This window comes from Bicyclus anynana, chromosome 1 (assembly GCF_947172395.1).
Source record: "Bicyclus anynana chromosome 1, ilBicAnyn1.1, whole genome shotgun sequence".
Lineage (NCBI taxonomy): Eukaryota > Metazoa > Arthropoda > Insecta > Lepidoptera > Nymphalidae > Bicyclus > Bicyclus anynana.
The window spans coordinates 4989242-5007228 of NC_069083.1; the positions used below are offsets into that span (position 1 = coordinate 4989242).

General features: G+C 35.7%; 1 protein-coding gene across 1 annotated transcript; it reads right to left on the reverse strand.

Annotated features, from left to right (window-relative positions):
* Window positions 1–1496: 1496 nt before the first annotated feature.
* On the reverse strand, window positions 1497–13382 carry LOC112050204 (uncharacterized). The gene is made up of 7 exons (XM_052881516.1): window positions 13210–13382; window positions 9164–9197; window positions 8771–8786; window positions 6912–7128; window positions 5958–5985; window positions 4896–4993; window positions 1497–3170 (listed from the first exon to the last, which is right to left on the reverse strand). Exons 1-6 carry the CDS (start codon window positions 13259–13261, stop codon window positions 4975–4977), a joined length of 366 nt encoding a protein of 121 aa, XP_052737476.1. The 5' UTR covers window positions 13262–13382; the 3' UTR covers window positions 1497–3170; window positions 4896–4974.
* Window positions 13383–17987: the final 4605 nt, after the last annotated feature.

Genomic DNA, 17987 nt, shown 5'->3' on the forward strand with positions numbered 1-17987 from the left:
ACCTCACATAATCAATATTCATCTTCACAGGAGTCGGAAATTATGTTGCCGGGTAAAAGCATCTCCCTTAATATCCAAAATTGTAGACTTTTTACATTTAATTTTTAATTAATATAAATCTTTGAATATTGTACTAAACTATTTTATTTTCTCGCAATCGTAGTGAAAAGCAGAGTGTAACACGTGGGGCTAAACCCAATAAAAACTCGGTTTCTATTTAGGCGACCCTCGCCCTCGTCTCGGGCCCTAAAAATACCTCGTATACAGGAAGAAATTTTTTTTAGTACAGATATTTTTATAATTTGTACATAAACAAAATTTAATGAACACGTATTTTTTCTTTTTTTTTTTAACTCAAAAATAACAAAGTTATCGTTAACTAAAGTTATTTACGTTTAAACAGAATTTAAGGGTCACCCTATCGCTGTACTAGGTAATAGGCAACTACAAAATCAGCTGGTAGGTACTACGTTAGCGAGCGCCCGCGCCGAGGGCCGTTGACCTTTGTGCGTTTATTTTATTTTTGTTTGATACCTATTATTATTTACAATATTTAAAGGTCATCACTTTTGAGCTGAGTACCGATATTCTCTTCATACTTTATTGGGCTTAGGACCATCAATAATGCCTGAAGTGCATGCGTAATAATAATTAACTACCTATGAACCTATGAACTTTCGATTGAAATAATAAAATACAAATGATGATTATTATTACGCAAACTTTTGCATTAAAGACGTATTTAAAAAATTGTAATCAGCTTATTTACATTAATCAATGATATCTACTTACTAAGATTGTTTTTGTTAATTTTAAAATGTTAATCACTGTATTTTAACAATTGTTCGAAATGAAGTCCATTCCTTTCAAGGCACAACCGAACACGTTTTAATAAATTAGTTTATTTAAAACACTTGTTCCTCACATTAGGCACTGCGCGGTTCAGGATTCCTTGGGCTCGTAGCCTAGGAACACAATACAGTCGCATCATTTCGTAATATTCGCGATTTGAAAATCCCGACATAGTGGCTTGGACATGCGATTTATTAATTAGGTAACTTAAATGCGCACGCGACGGCAGATTGTCTGTCACTGGTCGCCCATCGGCAATTCGGTAGGCGTCCTCAGGGATTTTTCGATCCCCTCACCTCTGCCGCCCCCGTCAGCCGAAGCCGAAGCGATATGCCTACGGCCGGTATTTCTTTGTCGGCGTCTTGCAAAGTGCCGCCAGCAGTTGCGCAGTTTGTTTGGTAATGTGTCCATTATTTTGTTATTTCTGAGACATAAATTGAAAAAAAAATATTACATAAAATGTATCGAACTGTTTGTAGATTTATGTTCTATTAATGATACAGAACCACGAAAAAAAATATCCGCACTAAAGACCGAATCACCCTGTATAATGGGTTTTTTTAGCCCCTTGTATAACAATCTACTATTATTAACTCACAGAGTTCATAAATAATCAAAGTAATATAAAAGGAAATAAAACAAAATTTTGTTAAAAATCAGAAATTTAATAAAGAAACAACACAAAAATGTAATGTAATTAAACAAACCATGATACGTGAAAAATAGTTCAATATTTCCCATACAAAATATGTTTTTGATTTCGATTAACATATTGAATCAAATCAATTTTATTACTACATAGTCCTAATAAAAAAACAATTTATACAACATAAATTCTGTAAATTCCATTTTATTCTTCTCATATTATATAAAAAACAAAAATATTTTGTTCGTTTGTCGCTAAAACTAGTAACGGCTTAACAGGTCTGATTTTGATAAATTATAAAACCCAAAAAATTATATATAAAAAATCGAAAACCTCAGTTGGGATATTTTGTACGAGAATTCGTTACATAAATAATATTGTTTGGATAAAACAGCTGAGCTTAGATTTTATATTCTTTTAATGTGTAGAAAAACGTGCAACTAACTGAATGATACGTCAAATGAAAGGATTTGGTTCAAATACAGTAAAAGCTCATCATTCGCGGGGGATACGTTCTCTAAATGTGTCGCGAATACAGAAACCGTGAATATGGAATGGTATTTTCATTTCTCATACTAGAGTATTGGGTGGAAAATGCTGCTTCCCTCCATAGAGAGGGAATAACTCATACAAATTACTTCCCACCTAAGATCCGGAATGAACTTTAAAATTAGAACTGCTGTCATCAGCTGTGAAGACTTTTATGTTTTTTTTTTCAATTTGTCCCCAACTAAATTCGGGGACAGGCAAAGATCGTTGACCATACAGCCTGTTCAGACGTCAATGAAGTTCTTGAGGAAAAGTTTTATGTTTCCAAACAGACAGTGTAAACTTATCGCAAACTTCTTAATCGAAATAAGCCGCAACAATAACGCGTTGAGTTCTTTAAATAAAATTTGAAAAGTCGACTTAATTTCCTCGTAATCGAAATGAAATTTCCTCATATTCGAAATGAAAAGTAGTGTTTAACACGGTTAAAAGAATCAATTCTTTTGATTCATTCCACCCTCGGTTAACAATCTACTATTTATATGGGATTATAAGTGATACGTTCTTGGGTGAGAAAATAAATAACAGATATATAAAGAAAAAACAATTAATTGAAGTTATTGAATAACTATTATTTCAGTCTTAGACAATGGTTTGAAGAATTTTGAAATTTTTCTTGCTGGACATCTTTTAAAAGCATCTATTCAGAGTGATTTTAAGCAGTGTGATTCTTAAGCCATCCATTCGCAATTACGGCAATAGGTATTTGCAAGTTAAAGTTTAAATTTGCAGATTTTACGTCAGTTTCGTCAGACAGATCCGCGAATAACGAAATATTTAGCCACGAAAATTAATTGGGACGCAATTTTTTAATCCGCGAATGAAGAAAGCGTGAATAAGGAGCTTTTACTGTAATTGGAATAGGTAGGTTCTTTTTATTTAACAGCGATTTCTATTAAACCTGATTATCGCTGAGTTGGATGGTAGTCGCTTGGACTTTACCATCGACGTTGTTTAGAATGCTGGCGACTCCTGCTATCTTCGTAACCCCATCATTGGTAGAAGATGAACTGTAGGAAGAAGACGAAGAAGAAACGACGTGTTGATTGCTCCCAGGTAGCGTCGAGGTTTCAGAGCTCGTCATCATGAATGGAATGTCAAAAATGGGTTGCCATTTTGGAATCTAAAAAATATGGTCGGCGTTATTATTAATATGATTAAGTTCAATTTGAATTTATCACTTACCAAAATAATATACTTCTCATAATCAATTTTATATTTTTTTACTGTACGCCTATACCCTTCCTCGATAAATGGGTTATCTAACACTAAAAGAGCTTTCAAGTAGTTCCTGAGATTAGCGCGTTCAAGCAAACAAACAAATAAACTCTTCTCTCGTTCTGAGAAAAGACTCGTGCTCAACAGTAAGCCGATAATGGGTTGCTAATTAATGAATGAATCCTACTAATATTATAAACGCGAAAGTTTGTTTGGATGTTTGTTACTCATTAACGCAGCAAGTACTGAACCGATTTGGCTGAAATTTGGAATGGAGATATATTTTACTCTGGATTAACACATAGGCTACTTTTCATCCCGGAATAATCCATGGTTCCCGAGGGATTTGTGAAGAATTGAATTTCACGCGGTCAAAGTCACGGGCAATCGCTAGTAGTTTTATAAACCACAGTAGGTTTATGTTGTATCTCTTTAAAATTTCAATTAAATAGTTTCATCATCATCATCATCATCATCATCATCATCATATCAGCCGATGGACGTCCACTGCAGGACACAGGCCTTTTGTAGGGACTTCCAAACATCACGATACTGAGCCGCCATCCAGCGAATCCCTGCGACTCGCTTGATGTTGTCAGTCCACCTGGTGGGGGGTCGGTCAACGCTGTGCTTACTAGTGTAATAATAATATACTAATTAAATAGATTATTTTAGTTATATACAAATACAAGCAGTCATTATTACCATACCTGCGGGACGGCGGGTATGGTGGGCTGTAAGAAAGCAGTGCATTATTAAAACGTGCAAATAGAATAGTTGTTAATACGAGTGCTCACAGAGTAACCAGAGTGAGTCTTTACAAGCAACGATTGTAATCAAGGGCTAACTTGTAAAGAATAAAAAAAAAAGTACTGAAGCCGGTGAAATCCATTAAATAAAAACAAACGTCGCGCGTCTCCTTGACAACCGCATATACAAACTTTGTATTTCAAAATTGAACACTAACAACAATTACCTAAATTAATACAATAATCAATAATTATCCAATAAAAAAATACTCCATTTCTTTAGTTTTGAGAACAGTTTTTAAAACTTTTAAAAAAACATAAGCCATTTTTCTTGAATAATATTGAAAAAAAAAATAGTTATGCAGTTCGGCTCCTACAAGTGGACTTGTCAACACCTTGACGTTATGGGAATTACTCCCGAGCATCCTGTATATCCTGTGTCTTTACATACACACAACTATAAATAATAATACACGTGTGTAATTTTAACACAATTAAACATCGAATCTATAGACGCAGTAATGTATAGACAGTAGACACGTAAAATCGTGATCATATTTTTTTTCACTTTTGACAGGTAAGTAACGTCTTGCGAGGCAGGTCCTTGGTAATTGATCTGAGGATAAATGTGATTGTGTAACAATCAGTATTTGAAATATGACACCAACTTGCCAACTCTGGACTTACTAACTTACTAACTCTGGAGTAACCCTTATTACATTACCCGCCCAAGGATTCGAACCCCGGACCTTGTAATCTAAAGTTACAAAGCCTAACCACTGGACTATCGAAGTTTAATAAATTGTTTATAGTTACCAGTGCATTAAGTATCTGCGTGATTGTCGTTAGCGAAGCAATACTCAATCTACGTTTTTATTTACCTGTACTTCAATTCAAAGTTGTAACAAATTATATTTCTGTTTCCTTAAATAAATAATTTTACTGTAGAAACTGATGAAATTAATCGCTTACCACCGACCTGTAACAATACAAATTACTTGTTAATGTTATTAATTAATTATTAATTCATATTTGCCGGCTCTTAGCAGAACCGGCCTCACGAACCGGTGGTAGTATCTACAAATAGTCCGTTTATATCTACAGACATAATGCGTCACAGACAAGTAGCGTAGCAGACACTCACAGACACCGTCTATTTACACTGCCCAGCAGGTAGCTAGAGACACTTATAGTCCTTTTCATGAAAAAAATCCCCCAGACACGGCGCTAATGTTTAATGGCGCTCATTATCATTTGGTAATGGCGGTCTTATTGTCATTTGTGTAAGGCGCTGTCAATTTTAGTTCAGGTTTCATGAAAAGGACTCTACAGACATGAACCGCACAGACAAAATATTCTTTCCGCGAATACTGGCCAGGCGCGGCCCGTGTCTGTCAATGTCTGCGCGGCCGCGTTACGATAAATATAAATACGATAATAAATACTGATTAAAAGAATATTATTTTGTCTGTCACAGCACGTGTCTGGCACGTTAAATGTCTGTAGATATAACCGGACCTTTACAAGTGTTTGTAAACTAAACTCAACGAAATTGATTTTGAATTGAATTCGATTATTTTCAAGTAAAAATGAATTGACTTCTAATTTCATATCTACGAGTATGTTCTTAAACATACTTAGAAAAATATACATACAGTTGAAACAAAAGCCATACAACTCGAATGAGTAATAGTTGAGAAAATCAGGGACAAACAAACATACAAAATATATAAGAACCTAACAGAACCTCCTTTTAAAAAGTCAATTGTGTTGTAGAAGTGTTATTCGCCTATTTATAAACGTCTCTAGTGTTCTTAAAAAATGCTTAAATATAACTAAAGGTTTTCTTTTATTTAAATATCAGAATTTAGGTATTTAAAATAAATTAAAAAATGTTGATTTCAAAAAAAAAATATTATCTATTAAACGCGAAAAATACTTACACAACAACATTAGGCTCGCCATTGTCATCTGAAAATGAGAATATTATTAATTTCATTTTAAAAATTGTGAACGTTACTTAAGTGCTAGCAGACCCGGTCAAGCTTCGTTTAGACTTATGTGCATTTACTACTTCTCTACCCCTACTTCTACCCTAATCCTACCCCTAACTTACGATAAACGACGGCTGCGTGGCGCATTGGGCAGTGAGCCTGCTTTCTGCATCCACAGCCGTGGGTTCGATTCCCACAACTGGAAAATCTTTGTGTGATGAGCATAGGTGTTTTTCTGTATGTATTTATGAATTATATAAGTATTTATATGTAGCATAAAAATATATATGATAAAATCCGATATCTTAGTACCTATAACACAAGCTACGCTTACTTTGGGGCTAAATGTGTGTATTGTTTAAGTATATGTATTTATTTATTTTAATCTACCCTACCCCTAACCTTCCCTTTCTATTACCTTACCATACCCTTACACTTACTCCTACCCCTATTCTACCCTACCCTACCCATTACCCTATAATAGAATTGGGTTGCAATTTTTTAGTCCGCGAATAGTGAGAACGTGAATAAAGGAAGCGTGAATACTTTTACTACTTATGTATATAAAACACGCAATTTAGAGCTGTGATAGCCCAGTGGATATGACCTCTGCCTCCGATGCCGGAGGATGTGGGTTCGAATCCGGACCGGGGCATGCACCTCCAACTTTTCAGTTGTGTGCATTTTAAGAAATTAAATATCACGTGTCTCAATCGGTAAAGGAAAACATCGTGAGGAAACCTGCATACCAGAGAATTATCTTAATTCTCTGCGTGTGTGAAGTCTGCCAATCCGCATTGGGCCAGCGAGGTGGACTATTGGCCTAACCCCTCTTATTCTGAGAGGAGACTCGAGCTCAGCAGTGAGCCGAATATGGGTTGATGACGTATATAAAACACTTACATGTTATTTTCTTCACAACACCATCATTGCTAGTAACAATCTCGCCGGTATTGTGCGTCTTTCCGTCTTTACCAACTGATGAAGAACTTTGGGCTATTACGGCAACACCGTTAGAACCTATTTGCGGCTTTGGAAACTTTATTTCAGGGAAATTGGGAAATTTTGGGAAATTGAAATGCGGAAATGATGGAAAAGCTGGAAAATTTCTTCCATTGAACTGTAAAAGAGAATTTAAACTATTTTTCTGCCAGATACACAATGTTTACTCATCATTATCATCGAAAATTCTTTCTATATTAGAAAAAGAAAATATATAGTAATAGCAAGTAAAAATAATAATAGTAATATAAAATCAACAATTAAAATCCAAACTTCATAGTAATCCATTAATACATAAGGAGCATGTACATTGTACAATATACATACTACTAGCGGACGCCCGCGACTTCGTCCGCGTAAATTTCGATGTCAACTTTACTACTACCCCTACCCTACCCTACCCCTACCCTACCACTACCCCAACCCTACCCAACCCCTACCCCTACCCCTACCCCAAACCTACTCCTACTCTACCCCTACCTTACCTACACCCTACCCCCATCCTACCCCTACCCCCATCCTACCCCTATCCCACCCGTACCCCTATCTCACGCCTATCCTACCCCTACCCTACCACTTCCCTATCCTACCCGTACCTCTACCCTACCATTACCCTACCTCTACCCCTACCCTACCACTACCCTAAACCCGGCCCTAAACCTATCCTACCCCTACACTACCCCTACACTTCCCTACCCGTACCCTACCCTACCCTGTAACTTCTCTATCTTACTCCTACCCTTAGCAAAATCGGTCCAGTCCTTCGAGAGTGGTGGTATGACCAAGAGAAATAGAGACTTCTATGCTAATAATATAAAGAGGTAAAGTTCGTGTGGTTGTAGGAGGTAATCTCTGAATTTACTGGACCGATTTGGAAAATTGTTTTACCAATAGAAAGCTACGTTATTTGCGAGTGTCATAGGCTATGTTTGATCCCCATATTCACACGGGAACGGGAACTAAGTAAATGAAAGCGCCGGGCGTCATATAGCGGAATTTCTGCGTCTTTTAGAAATTTTGTATTATCTCCGAAACTATTTAAGTAATTAACATACTGTAAAGGGCAAATCTTATCTCCATAATATCCTTGTGATTATTAAATAATTTATTTTAATAAGGATTAAAGTTTAGTTGTATAAATAATGACGTAAACCTAAGTATATAAAATTAATATTTTTTAAAACACAAAAGGTACTATATCTGCTAATATATAGAAGATAGATATATGGTGTCGCGGACTTTTTTGTAGAACTTTTAAAGATACATAAAGTCTCCATACATTAATTTCAATTTTACACAATAGTTAAGGCAGCGCATGCGAATAAGTCTGTTTAAGAGGATTTTCAGTCCGACCTGTATGATAAAAACTGTGATAACTCGGCTAATATATATGATACCAATATAAAATATAACCTATAGCACTCCCCGATAATGTAGCATTCTACTGGTGAAAGAATTTTTAAAATCGGACTAGTAGTTCCGAAGATTACCCCATTTAAAAAATGTGACAAACTTACAAACTTACAAACTTTACCTCTTTATAATATTAGTATAGATTAGTATAGATAAATGCGAAAGTTTGTCTGCCTGTCTGTTTATCTGTATGTCTGTTACCTTTTCACGGCTAAATGACTGAACCGATTTTAGTAAAATTCGGTAGAGATAAAGAGGATTTTAGAGCAGATCATAGGTTACTATTTATTCCGGACAAATGGTGGTAAATAAAGTAAAACTTGTACAGGAAAATAATATCGACTTACCCTCGAATGATGGTTTCTGAAATAAAGAAAATAGTTTTATGTATATTAAAAATTTACATAAATGTCTAAAAAGATTATATCACACTATTTAAAAAAACGTTTGAAAAAAACGGATCACTTTAGACTCCGTCCAAGTAATACTAAGGAAAAATCTGTAACTACACATGCAATTAAATCACAAGAAATATAATAGCACATTATGATCTAAGTGCGGTAAGTTACAGCCGAGGCGATATTGCAAGCTCGAGCCGTAGGCGAGAGCTATAGTAAGGAAGCAGAACTGTTATAGCTACTTTTTACCCGACTGCAAGAAGGGTTATCTTTTTCGCGCGTATCTTGTATGTATGTTTGTATGTATGTATGTAATATTCTTTTTACTTATTTTATACTTACGGAACATCGTCATCATCTTTCCACACAAAGCGAGCTGTGAACAAAAACGTTTTATCAACCGACGAAATGATAATTATTTTTTAATTTCGAATTAGGATTATAATAATTAATATTATATATTATAATATGGAAAAAAGTTCTAGGGTAGGAAAACAGAGAGGATTGATTGTTTACCGATTTTGTGATGTAAAACTTCGAATAACTTTTTACAGAGTAGTCCGATTTTGATATTTTTTTTTATTGGAAAGGGTTATATCCCGAAGGTGAATTTGTATACTTATTATTTTTACACTAAAAATTATAAAATAAATAGATATATTTACAAAGCTGCAAGTGAACATAATTTTATTTAAATGACATGCTTTTTACGAGATAAAATAAAACAAATGTATAATTAACGTAATACTATACCGTATTTTTTTCTAGATTTGCCTAAAACAGAAAAATAAAAAAGCTATGAGAATTCTTCGATGAAACGTATGTGCAAAAGTGATTCATCCCTCAAATGTGAAATAAGTGGACACTGGGAAATCTTTGATGGAAGTCAGTTTTTTTGGAACGAAGTTCCTTAACGCGCGTTGCGAAAGGGTGGAAGGAAAAAATTAAGACCAAAAATTTGTAACGACACTTTTTCTACAGTTGTAAGCTCCAAGGTCCTCCTGAGGGCCAAGTGGAAGTTTGATACTGTGAAGATCACGTTAACGCGAATTTTTAAGGAATTGAAACAACACCATCTAGTGGCACAACGGTTTAATTCCATATACATTTGCGTTTACGTTAACGCGATATTAACATCGTGTGAAAACATCGAAAGCTCCCACTAGGCACACTGTTCTAAGTCTCCCAGACACGGGTGGTCTGGCAGACTTGAATCCCCCACCCAAAAAATTCCCCCCGACCCTAAAGGCCCTTCCGACCCCACAAGACCTCCGACCCCAGAGGGCCCCCCGACCCCAAAAGGCCCCCCGACTCCAAAAGATCCCGACCCCAAAAGACTGATTTTTTAATTTGTGAATGGTTAGGGTTTTCCGCGCAGACAAAGTTATAGGCGTAGTCTTTAAAGAGTATAATATTATAAAGAGGTCAAGTTCGAGAGTTTGTGACGTTGAGGGGGTAATCTTTGGATCCACTCCGATTTTGAAAATACTTCGTTTTATGCGATGCGTCCGATCAGTGGCGGATTTACAAATTTGGCGCCAGTAGGCTACTGAATTTTTGCAGCCCCTACTGATCTCTGAAATTCGATAGTATCTTAGTTCGCAATTAATACAATTACCTTAAATTGTGTCAATAAAATTGCAAGCTTTAACATTTTAGCAGGACCGTACAGGACATACGTTACAATATTAAAATTATCGTTACATTTTCTTTATTTCTGTGGAAGAGAAAATTTTTGAGTCAAATTTGCCGCCCTAGGCTACAGCCTACTTAGCATACTGTAAATCCACCACTTCCTCCGATGCGTACGATACGGATGTGTGGACGCCTAATTTATGTTCTAAATAAGTCTTTTCATCAATGTTCTAAGGAGAACATTAATTAAAAGACGGTCAACTTAAATCCACTGCAAAGGTAGAGGCATCTAGTGTAGTATAATTATGTTAGTTGTTTGCTATGTCTTTACTTTTAGTTGTAATTAAAAGACAATTCTGTAATTTATAGCATGTTTACTCCATAAAGATCATTGTTTAAAATATTTGCACAACTGAATTAATCGGACTTTTGGCTCGCCTTGTAACAATACTTTTATTAATTTGGCTACATTACGTAGTGTCTAGCAATTGTTTTATGCACTTTAATTTTATATTTTACTTCAATATTATATAGCCCTCATTCGCACGAGAGCATTTTTATCGGACGTTCAAAAAGCGTTGAAAGTATGAAGTGAAATGAAGGTCTATTTTCAACGCGAAAAATTGAAAAAATTAACGCAGCTCGAAAAAAAGCGTCGTGTTTTAAAAACGCTATCGTGTGAACATATGCATGAAATGCATTTGTTATATTTTTTTTTAGTCTCTCATTATTCCTGCAATCTGTCGTGAGACATTCAGCGGGATTTTAAGTATTTGAATTAAGGCGTGTTTGGTGCGAAATCCAGTGATTTGCCCAAATATAATAGCGTAGTGTCTATTTCATGACATCTTGTGGTGCTCGGTCTCTTGAGCCTTTTGTAAGTTGTACCAGGTTTTTTCATCATTAGGTTCCTCGGAAGTTGATTTGGATGTCTACGAATACGCTTTTGGTATGTTTTCATTGAGTGTGCAACTTCTGTCTTTTTAGTTTTAATTTTTAATTCACGATGCAGGCCATAATTTTTGATGTACCAAAGAGCATTGGTAATCATGCGCAGCATTTTTGACTGGAATCGTTAGCGGAACAACCGTGAGCTGTGCCATCTGGGTGCATTGTATGGTATAACTTGTAGTTCGGGATTTTAAAGTAGCTCTTTTGTGTTTAGTGACTTTCCGATACTACGCCATTTGTTTCTAAAAACAGTTTAACTTCTAAAGAGTGGTATGACAGGCCATTTGGGTTCCATGACTGTCATTAAATTGGTGAGTAGATTTGCTTGCTAGCATTTGTTATATTTGAACGCTTTTTTAACGTCCGTTAAAAAAGCTCTCGTGCGAATGAAAGCTTAAACACCAACATCGCAATTAAATACGATCTTACTAGATGATAAAAAACCATAAGGGATTTAAGGACCATTTTAAGGGTTTGTTTAGATGCAATACGCACTAAGGTTAAGTAAAGTTGCAAAGTCTAATAGGTCACTAACGCACTGAAAATAAGTCCTCTGAAAATGGTTCCACAGCGGATAAATGAATGGTAAAGGTACCGTTCTAATCTACAAACCTCTCAATCGCTACTGTGGATATTTGTAAAATTGCTTAGCGGTATCTACGTTCGTTGTAGTAGTGGTAATTAACTGTCAAAGCCCAAGTGGGCAATTGACATAGGATACTTTCATAAAAATATGCTACCTATGACGAGTGTATCTTTGTCTGAGGCATCGTTTTATTACTAACACAGTTTATTACAAACTGAGCGACGCCCCGCGGTAGTTCCCGTTCCTGAGAGAATACGGGGATAAAATATACCTTATGACACTCACAAATAACGTGGCTTTATGGTGGTTTTTCAAAATCGGTTCAGTAGATCCAATCATAACCCCCAACAATACCTTAAACTTTACATCTTTCTAATATTAGTAAAGAAGTATATATAAATACGACATAACTGTATGCATTGCACGCTTATCACCAAGTATTTAGTTATATTTAGTAAGAACTACATAATTATATGTATATGTAGGTATATGAATACAATAGTTAACTCTCACACAATAACAATATACTACGCTACATTTTTTTTTTTTTTTTTTTCTTTTACAAGTTAGCCCTTGACTGTAATCTCACCTGATGGTAAGTGATGATACAGTCTAAGATGGAAGCGGGCTAACTTGTTCGGAGGAGGATGAAAATCCACACCCCTTTCGGTTTCTACACGGCATCGTATCGGAACGCTAAATCGCTTGGCGGTACGTCTTTGCCGGTAGGGTGGTAACTAGCCACGGCCGAAGCCTCCCACCAGCCAGACCTGGACAAATTAAGAAAATCTCAATCTGCCCAGCCGGGGATCGAACCCAGGACCTCCGTCTTGTAAATCCACCGCGCATACCACTGCGCCACGGAGGCCGTCGAATATATATATAAATATAAAATTATTAAAACAGGGCGGCAAAACTGTAGGGCGAATTTCAAAAAAACTATTATTATACTTTTATTATCCATTGGGTCTCACCAAGGTTTCCAACCGTCCGGATTTAAACCGGACTGTTAGAAATTGTTGGGGTCAGATTTTTCTACTATCTGCCGACCGGATGCAATTTTGTCCGGTCAGCTAAAATTGTGAATCCATCCCATCCGAGAGAGGGCAATGCACGAAGTAACTTCGTTCCAATTTTGAATTTTTCCTACTTTAGTTTCTGTGTAATGCTACTGCATAATATTTACTACACAATAAGCCTTCAAAAGATCACTCACCATTGGCCGTGGCGACCATTAAACCCACAACAATGTATATCGTGAGCTGCATTATCACTTGGCGATAATTAATTTCTTTGTATGCTTGCGTTAAGAACTGTTCGAACTATACTGAAAATTTGTTCACATAGAACACGTTTATGTAGGTACAAGTCATTAATCGCTTTTCACAGCCCATCTGTATAAATAGTTAGTACACTAACGAGTGACTGTAGTGGGTAAAATATTAAAAAGCCACGTTCTAGAACAATAAAAACGACAATTATGTTGGTGAGTGGTCATTTATTTCATTCGAATATACCTAAAGTATAAAATGTATAGAACAAACTATAGAGACTCATACTATATAAAACTATAGAAACTCATAAATCATATAGGTACTCAAAATTAGAGAAAACTATGGTCTGTAGAAAATCACTTACAGCATTTTATTATTTAATTAATTAATTTTATTTAATTAATTAATTTTATTAAATCCTTTAAAAATATCATAATAATATTCTTAAAGGATTTTTATTATATTTTATTGTCTGCTTCATACTCTACAGACTCAATAATTTGACGTTGTCTATTTCATTATCAGTTGACTAGCTGACGCTGCGCGGTTTCACCCGCGTGGTTCCCGTTTCCGTAGGAAGACGAGGATAAAATATAGCTTATAGCCTTCCTCGATAAATGGGCTATCTAACACTGAAAGAATTTTTCTAATCGGACCAGTAGTTTCTGAGATTAGCGTGTTCAATCAAACAAACTCTTCAGCTTTATAATATTAGTATAGATTCGTCTCAGTTGTGGCGTAGGATACACCGAATGAGAATTAGATGCCAACTAATATTATAAAGAGGAAAGATTTGATTGTTTGTTTGTATGTTTTGAATTATGACCTCTGCCTCCGATTCCGGAGGGTGTGGGTTCGAATCCGGTCCGGGGCATGCACCTCCAACTTTTCAGATGTGCGCATTTTAAGAAATTAAATATCACGTGTCTCAAACATTGAAGGAAAACATCGTGAGGAAACCTGCATACTAGAGAATTTTCTTAATTCTCTGCGTATGTGAAGTCTGCCAATCCAATTGGGCCAGCGTGGTGGACTATTGGCCTAGCCCCTCTCATTCTGAGGGGAGATTTGAGCTCAGCAGTGAGGCGAAAATGGGTTGATAAGATGATGTTTTGAATAGGCTCTGAAACTACTGAACAGGTTTCTGATAAATTCTATCACTGTTGGGAAGCTACACCGTCTCCAAGTTCTATAAGCTTTATTTTATCCCCATATTCCTACGGGAATGAGAACCACGCAGGTGAAACCGCGCGGGGTCCAAATCTCCTATAAGTCTATGACTCTAATCTCCAATGAGACTTCTTTGTTGTAATGTTATAATGCGCAAAGTATACTTTGTTCTCTTCCTTAGTTTGAGAATGTGTAACCGAAACAGGCACAAAACAGTTGAAAAAGTCGCCAATTGAATTAATTCGAAGGTATAGATAAGTATTATTGCGCAAAGAATTTCAATCGCAATTCAACGCGGGAATGCTGTCTGCGTGATGGGCACCCTACCAAGGGCGGCAAATTTTGATAAGTATTTTTAGGTATTAGTTTTAATTTTAATTTATTTTAATTTTATAGTTAGATATAATGATATTTCCTTTTATTTTATTTTATAATCATTCACGCTCCATACATTTTTGGGCTCTTTTTGAAAGTGCCGGCCAACAAAAAAAAATGGCACGACTCGTTAGAATTAATTAAAATTTATTATTATTTTAATATTGGAGCAATAGCTAATATGGCATAAAAGTTGTCAGGTGGCTCTGAACCAAGTTATACAGGTTCGACAATTCGTTATTTCCATACATTTTGTCAATTTTCAAAAGTGCCCGCTAAGAAAAAAAACTGATACGTATCGTTAGAACTGCTCATTTGGAATAATAGTTAGTATGGCACAAATGTTGTAAGATTGCTCTGAATCGAGTTATACAGGTTCGATGACTCGTCACTTCTATACATATTTTTTGAGTCTTGTAAGTGCCCACCAACAATATAAATGATGCGTATCGTTGTAACTAGCCATTTGCAGCAACAGTTACTATGGCATACACATTATAGTATAGCTCTGTGTCCAGTTATACAGTTTCGATGATTCGTCAAATCCATATCTGGTCATTTGTGGCAATAGTTAGTATGACACGAATGTTGTAGGATTGCTCTAAACCAAGTTATACAGGTTAAATAGCCTGCCATCTCCATACATTTTATTGATTTTAAAAGGTGCCTGCCAATAAAATTCTTACAGGTATCATTTTAACTGATCATTTAGACATACTTTGTCAGTTAGTATGGCAGACACGTTGTATCAATGATCTGATCTAAGTTATACAGGTGTGACTATTTGTAATATCCATACATTTTCTTGATTTTTCAGTGCCAAACTATAAAAATGGTACGTATCATTATAACTGGTGATATTAGGTCGAACCAAACTGATCGTGCCGCGATGCAAGAACCAAGTCATGACTAAGGGCCCCGTATTCGAAACTAGTCGGGCATACTCTGACCTAATATCACGTGAGTTTTAGCCGTGTTTTATAATCAATTAATAGTAATGGGGAACATTAAATAGGTAATAATGATGAATACTCAGCTAATAATATGAAATAAATTCATCATTATTTGTTATTTTCGTCCTTCTGGACCGTTTCTGCACTTGGCCATGTGATTGGCCGTTGTGCGTGTATTTGTTGTTATTCAAGCCTGTAAACCGAAATTACCATTATTTGAAGAACTCAATAAAACGTTTTTATTTCTCTCAATGCACAATAACACAATTTTTAGTTACATTTGCAGCATTATGTTGAATTTGTGCAAATGCTTAGAATCATTATTTCTATATTTTATTATTGCTTTTATGTTTTCCAACTTTGTCGGAAATCAAAGTAAGAAAGTTTTATAACTTGTTTCAGTACTATAATTGTTTCAGTAACTAACTATTGCTCCTAATGACTAGTTTTAACGTTAAATACCTTATTTTAGGTGAACGGAACTTTAAAAAATCAGTAAAATATATGGATTGGACGAATTATCGAAGCTGTATAACTCGACACAAAGCTATACTACAATGTTTATGCCATAGTAACTATTGCTGCAAATGGCTAGTTAAAACGATACGTATGATTTATTTTGTTTGCGGCCACTTACAAAACTCAGTAAAATGTATATAAGTGACGAGTCAACGAACCTGTATAACTTGGTTCAGTGCAGTCCTACAACATTTGAGCCGTAGTAACTATTGCACCAAATGGATAGTTCTAACGATACGTACCAGATTTTTTTCTTGGCGGGCACTTTCAAAAAGGGCCCAAAATGAATGATCTCCTTTAGCCTAGTTAAATATTATTGTTTTAGCTAGTATTACTTAACTGCATTTTATTAACTGTATTAGTTTGTTGGTCCACTTTTTTCTTTACATCTCGTTTCCGTCTTTTGTCTTCACTTGTTATTATGTTTTAAACATACTTACTCAATAATAACTTTAAAAATGTACGCACATTAAATACTTCGTGACGCAGAAACCACGTCACTGATTCAACGTAAATATGAAAACAGGTTTTCTTACTATGGCATAAGTAATTTTAATGCTCTGTTTTAAGTAAGGAAACAATCATTTTCTCAAGACAGTTAATTAACCATATTGCACATTAAATTATAACGGTTAGCCTTAGACTCCTATGTTTTTTTTTAATTCTGTACAAGTTAGCCCTTGACTACAATCTCACCTGATGGTAAGTGATGATGTTGTCTAAGATGGAAGCGGGCTAACTTGTTAGGAGGAGGATGAAAATCCACACCCCTTTCGGTTTCTACACGGCATCGTACCAGAACGCTGAATCGCTTGGCGGTACGTCTTTGCCGGTAGGGTGGTAACTAGCCACGGCCGAAGCCTCCCACCAGCCAGACCTGGACAAGTTAAGAAAATCTCAATCTGCCCAGCCGGGGATCGAACCCAGGACCTCCGTCTTGTAAATCCACCGCGCATTCCACTGCGCCACGGAGGCCGTCAAAATGCTATGTGCTATCTCAGCAACTATGTTATGAAGCAGAAAACTTAGTAGCTGTTAGAGAAAACTAAAGTAACATTTAAAAAAATAAAAAATACACCACTACCTACAAACTAGCATAATATACATATCGTCTTATCGACATTGTCCTGCAGTTATGTGAGTGAACCTTTATAATAGAATCAATCCCATTCTGAGAATGTATTTTGTGGATTCAAATGTTTTACAATAATTAGGATCTTGACTAGACTTAATGTAGCTAATGCGTACAACAGCGCAGCTTCAGTACTTTATTTTCTTTGTGTACAACAATATTTAAATAAAGTGTATGTAAAGAAAATATAATTAATTGAATGCAAGTGAATCCAGCTATTTTATTTCACTTCAATTTCAAAAGAACACTGATAATATTAGATACTAGCTGACGCCGCACGGTTTCACCCGCGTGGTTCCCGTTCCCGTAGGAATACGGGGATAATATAAATAAGCCTTTAACCTTCTTCGATAAATCGGCTATCTAACATTGAAAGAATTTTTCAAATCAGACCAGAAGTTTCTGAGATTAACGCACTCAAACAAACAAACATATTCTTCAGCTTTATAATATTAGTATAGAACATAAATGATACGACTCCCGAAAATTAATGCATTAATGTGGACAAGCCTTTACAATAGAACCAATTCCATTCTATGAATATGATAATAATTAACGTCTTTTACAAGTC

Coding starts and splice junctions, on each gene's coding strand:
- LOC112050204 (XM_052881516.1), bottom strand. CDS start 13,261: ATGCAGCTCACGATATACATTGTTGTGGGTTTAATGGTCGCCACGGCC. Junction 9,198..13,209: donor AATGGTCGCCACGGCCAATG/GTGAGTGATCTT, acceptor TTTTGTTCACAG/CTCGCTTTGTGTGGAAAGAT. Junction 5,986..6,911: donor TGTTGTGAAGAAAATAACAT/GTAAGTGTTTTA, acceptor TCTCATTTTCAG/ATGACAATGGCGAGCCTAAT.